The sequence below is a fragment of the Cannabis sativa genome, chromosome 4, assembly GCF_029168945.1.
Source record: "Cannabis sativa cultivar Pink pepper isolate KNU-18-1 chromosome 4, ASM2916894v1, whole genome shotgun sequence".
Lineage (NCBI taxonomy): Eukaryota > Viridiplantae > Streptophyta > Magnoliopsida > Rosales > Cannabaceae > Cannabis > Cannabis sativa.
The window spans coordinates 73,464,472-73,469,769 of NC_083604.1; the positions used below are offsets into that span (position 1 = coordinate 73,464,472).

Sequence of the window (5,298 nt, forward strand, 5' to 3'; positions counted from 1 at the left end):
ATTGGCTGGGCATGTGAGTCCATAGTCCAGACTCCCACGTCACAACACAACACCACAAACTCCAACCTTGTACCCTTTTCTCTTCTCAAATCTCATCGCACCCACCTCCACACCACAACTTTCAATCTCCATTTTTCTCAATTTTACTTGTGTTTTTCATCCATGGGACAGGTGTTCAACAAAATTCAAGGTATTATTCGTTTTATTTCATTTAAGGGATATGATGAATGTGATTATATGCATAATCTCCATGATTAATCTGGTCAACTCAGATTTGGTTTAATGGTTTTCTGTTTTTCCTTTTGTCATGGCAGGTAAGGATTGGAAAGAAAAGCAAATAAGAAAGATAACTGATAAGGTTTATACAAAACTTATAAATCAATCGGAAAGGGTTTCGCCTACTCTTACCTTTGAAGATCTCTACATTGGAGTTCTTCTAGTCTTTAAGTCTGAAACTCTCTAAACCCTTCTTCTCCTCATTTTTTTTCCCTCTTTCTTTATATACATATAATAAGTACTTATATATATATATTTGATATTTGCAGTGACCTTAACAAGCGTTTGCCTGGCCCCCATTTCGATCCACCCTCCAAAGATGAGGTCCGAGCTATTATTGAGGTAATGGGTTCAATCCCAAATGTTACATATTTGTGTATATTAATGAGTAAAGGTCAATTTTTTTCATGTGGGTTCAATCCCAAATGTTACATATTTGTGTAGATTAATGAGTAAAGCTCAACTTTTTAATGTGGGTTCATCTAGATATCTATTTCCCAAATAGGAATTTTGTAATTCTTCATGAACTTCAAAACTGGGTTGAATCTTTCCTATACTTTGTTCTACCTGCCAACTCTACTGATTTCTGACTCCAACTTGAGAATTCGTTCTTTTCTTTATGGTTGGTTGGTTATATGTGATTGATGATGGTAACTAGTGACTAGCCTTCTATAATCAAATTATAGTGTAACAAATTGGAGAAAGTTATCATATGAGTTATTGTGAGACACATAATTAAATCAAACAAATTTTGAACATAATGTAATGATAATGATATGTGAATGTATGTGATTGTGGTGCAGGAGTGTGATATGAACCTAGATGGAGAAATCAACAGTGAAGAATTTGTAAAATTCATAAAGCGGCTCACAGAAAACACATTCATCACAGTGAGTCAAGGACTGATATTGACATTGGTTGTGGCACCCACAGTGGCATTGGCCACAAAGAGGGCCACAGAAGGCGTCCCAGGCGTTGGAAAGGTTGTTCAGAAGATACCCAATTCCATTTACGCCTCTCTCATCACTATGGCCATAGTCATGTTCCAGAAATCACAGCTGGACTCAGATTATTAGAACAGAAAGAAACCATTTTTATTCATTACTTTGTTGTGAACAAAGACAGTCAGTCAATGATGCAATTACCACAACAATATAATATATATATATATATATATATATATATGATAAGAATCAATCAAGCAGCAGAGGTGAGTTTTTGAAGTTGAGATTTGGCTTCATCCACTTGCTTTTGCTCTGAAGCCATTGCCTTTTGGATTGATGTGCGAAAATAGAGGTTGCCCTTCTTGTGATACACAACAGACTGAAATTGTTTTTTGTTTTAATGGTAAATTAATAAATATATTTGATACAAACTAACAAATATTATATAATTATATACTATACCCGAGTAGAAGAAAGAGCGTTGAGTTCTGCTACGGCAACTTGATGGGTTCTCAGGTCCTTCATCAGCTCCAGTTTTTGCTTGTTCTCCATCTCTTCTATTCTCTTCTCTTCTCTGTTCTGACTGATAATATAATAATGAAAGTGATGGAATGCGAAGAGGGTTTCTTTAAATAGGTCCTGGCCTCGAAAGATTTTAGATTAGTTGGATCTTTCATGGTGGGCTTCTCTTACATTAATAGGCTCAATTTGTTTTTGGGCTTCTATAAATCTCTATCTATATAAAGAAGTTGATGAATACTCTTTTCCTTCTATACATTAATCAAATTTACTTTCAAATACAATTTAATTTAAATATATTTTCTTATGAGTATTGTACTTAAATTATCCTCACATACTCAAATATAATAGATTTGTATTATTTATAGATAAATGTGTAGGTTTGTGGGAAAATTACAGTAAAATTTTGATTAGAGAAGAATAAAAATTATCATGAAATGATAGGAGTAAAATTGGTAGAATGATTAAGAAAGAAATAAACATAATAAATATTGAAAAAAAGGGTAAAAACTAAAGACATCAAATTAAAAGAGAAATGTAGTGTGATTTCCTCATAAACATATTTGTGGAAATTGAAATCTATTTGCTCATATATTTTTCTCTTTTACTTTTTATTTTGTTGTCACTGACTCATTCTAATAGTAGAAAGTACATAAAATATGAGGTTTTTTTTAGTATTTACTTTTTATGATATTTTTTAAAAAAACTTATGTGATATAATTTTTTAGTTTTATTTTCAATTATATAAGTTTTATTTATGCCATATTTTTGTAAATATTTTCTAAAATCCCATATTTTCTTTTACTTTTCTTTTTTGTTTTTGTTTTTTTATTCTTTTTTTTTTTTTAATTTTTTTTCAAAATAAGCTGACACTACAGTAGCTGTAATAGCTTACTTTTGCATGCACATCTACCACATTGAGTACATTACTACCGCTTTCATCTCCATTTTAATCAATCTTCTACCATTATTCTTTTTTTTTCTTTGGTTTTCATTATTTCTTCTCTCATTTTGCTTAGGATTTTTTTAGGCATGTTTCCTTTCTTCTTCTTTTTCAGCTTCTCCTTTTTTTCCCTTGTTCGTGCGAGCAGAGGCGAAGCCAGAGCTAAATTTTAGGGGGACCAAAAATATATTTATACATACAGTTAAATCTAATTTAATATGAGTACTTAATTTTAAAAAAATGCTGGGTAGTATTATTTGGTTTAAAAATGATACCTAGCTATTGGGTAAGTATTTTAATACTGTTTTCTAATAAGAAAAAAAGATTTTTATTAACTTTTAATTTTCATAAAAATATAAATAAGAGAAACATTAAAAATCACTATTAGTGTCTAACATCTTTCTTGATGTCTATTGGTGTAATTAAGTATCGAGTCTCTTATCACTTAAAATAATAACTTTTAAGAAATATCGCTAACCAATCGTGTGGCATCACCTCTAAAAAGTGCTGGTCATCACTAATGCCCAATAGCAATGCCTTAAAAATAATAATAATAACGTGAGTTATTTGCGGCATAACCTCCTAAAGTGGGCAGATTTTTGCAACTAACCCCAATTCTAAAATTTTGGTGGTATAACCTCCTAAACCCATCTTCTGTTAGCAGTTAGCCCTTTCCGTCCATTTTTGGCTGTTAAGTGACATGTTGGAATGTCTACGTGTACACAATATATACGTGGCACAATTCAATTAATCCACGTAATAAATATATAAAATTAAAATATAAAAATTAATTATTTTAAAAATAAAAAATAAAAAAAAATATTTTTATTTAAAAGTAAAAAAATTTAAAATTAAAAAATTTATTTTTATATTTTTTTTTCTTTTCTTTTCTTTCTCTTTTCTTTCTTCACGCCTCCTTCTTCTTCTCTCTCTATCTTCTTCATCTTTGAAACCCTAGCCCCCAAAATCAGCCCCATCAAACCCCAGCCGACTCCCCATTCCATCTCCACGCATAGCCAACCAAGCTCTCAATTCCATCTCCGATTCCCTCCTCGAAAACTTCCTCTTCATCTTTTATATTTTTTTTCTTTTTCTATTTTTTTTTCTTTTCTTTCTTCTTCTTCTTCCTCGGTTGGATGAACGGGGCTCAGATGATGTCGACTGGAATGGAGAAATGGAGGTGCTTGTTTGCTTCCTCGGTTGCTGGTGGTGTACTGGTGTGTGCGAACAGAGTCGGAGCTTGAGTGGGGTCGACTAGGTGGTTCGCTTGGTGGTGGGGGATTCACGTAATGGCTTCGGGTGAATGGAGGTTACTGGGTAGTGCAATTTTTGCTGCTGGGTTCGGTTTGGGTGATGAGGGCTGCGTGTCAGCTTGCTGGTGGGGATTTTTGTGAACGGAGGTGGGACGTGGTGATGGGAGATGGTGAAGGTGGGTCGTTTGCAGGTGGGGGAGTCGCTGGTTAGTGTGGTTCGAGTGGGGGTTTCTGGTTTAGTGAATGGAGGTGCGAAGGTGGAGGGAAGAGCGGCTGAGGTTAGAAGGAGATCGAGGAAGAAGAAGAAGAAAGAAAAGAATGGGGAGGGGCCGGCGCACGGATGGGGAGGGGCTGAGGTTGCTGCGGGTAAGGCTGAGAGAGAGAGGGAGAACGAGAAGAGAAAGAGGAATTAGGGTTTTGCTACTTTTTATTTTTTTTTTTAAATTGTTTTTTTAATTTTAAAGAAAAAGAAAAAATTTTATTTTTTTATTTTTTATTTTTTAAATAATTATTTTTATTTTAACTTTAAATATTTATTACGTGGACCAATAAAATTGTGCCACGTGTACACTGTGTACACGTGGACATTCCGCCATGGCAGTTAACAGCCAAAAATGGACGGGAGGGGCTAAGTGCTAACAGAACTTGGGTTTAGGAGGTTTTACCACCAAAATTTTAGAATTGGAGGTTAGTTGCAAAAACCTGCCCACTTTAGGAGGTTATGCCGCAAAATAACTCTAATAACGTGGACTGTTGTTTAAGAAAAAAATATTAAGAGGTATCTTAAGGTGCCAAACACTACAAGACGTTGCATAATGCTATTGATGCATTTTAATATTAGGTCTTACAAATTTTAATTTAATAAATGATGGGAAACCGACAACTAATTATAAGACACTACAATAGTATGGTGTTGGGTTCTTTAAAATACCAAATAACAATAACTAATTTTATATTTTTTATATATATTATTACATAAAAATTATTTATATATATAATTAGCTGATAATAAATAAAAATCAATCAATCACTTAAAAAAAAAAAAAGAGAAACTTTTTTTTTTAAAAAAAAGATACTATTTACTTTTAATATATATTATATAATATATGGCCTATAGATATACTACTAAACAATATTTCAACTTTCTTTGAAAACATTTTATATTCATTATGATAGTTAATTAAGAGTGGACACGTAGTATAACATTTTATAGAAATAAAACTACATAATAAAATTAATGAGAACATGATGTATTTTGGGCTGGGGGCCAGGGCCACCTTAGGCTATCACTTACCTCTGCCCCTGCGTGCGAGTGTTGTTCATCCTTCTGATTGTGTTTGTTCGTGTCTTTGAATTGTTGGAA

The 5,298-nt window shown here is 32.9% G+C and overlaps 2 protein-coding genes across 2 annotated transcripts; one reads left to right on the plus strand and one right to left on the minus strand.

The window, feature by feature from the left end:
- On the plus strand, positions 1-1,651 carry LOC115715074 (uncharacterized). Its single transcript, XM_030643864.2, has 4 exons — positions 1-190; positions 315-447; positions 546-618; positions 1,080-1,651. The coding sequence occupies exons 1-4, from the start codon at positions 163-165 to the stop codon at positions 1,350-1,352; spliced, it is 507 nt and encodes a 168-aa protein (XP_030499724.1). The 5' UTR covers positions 1-162; the 3' UTR covers positions 1,353-1,651.
- Positions 1,346-1,872, minus strand: LOC115715075 (uncharacterized). Its single transcript, XM_030643865.2, has 2 exons — positions 1,683-1,872; positions 1,346-1,599 (listed from the first exon to the last, which is right to left on the minus strand). Exons 1-2 carry the CDS (start codon positions 1,770-1,772, stop codon positions 1,474-1,476), a joined length of 216 nt encoding a protein of 71 aa, XP_030499725.1. The 5' UTR covers positions 1,773-1,872; the 3' UTR covers positions 1,346-1,473.
- Positions 1,873-5,298: the final 3,426 nt, after the last annotated feature.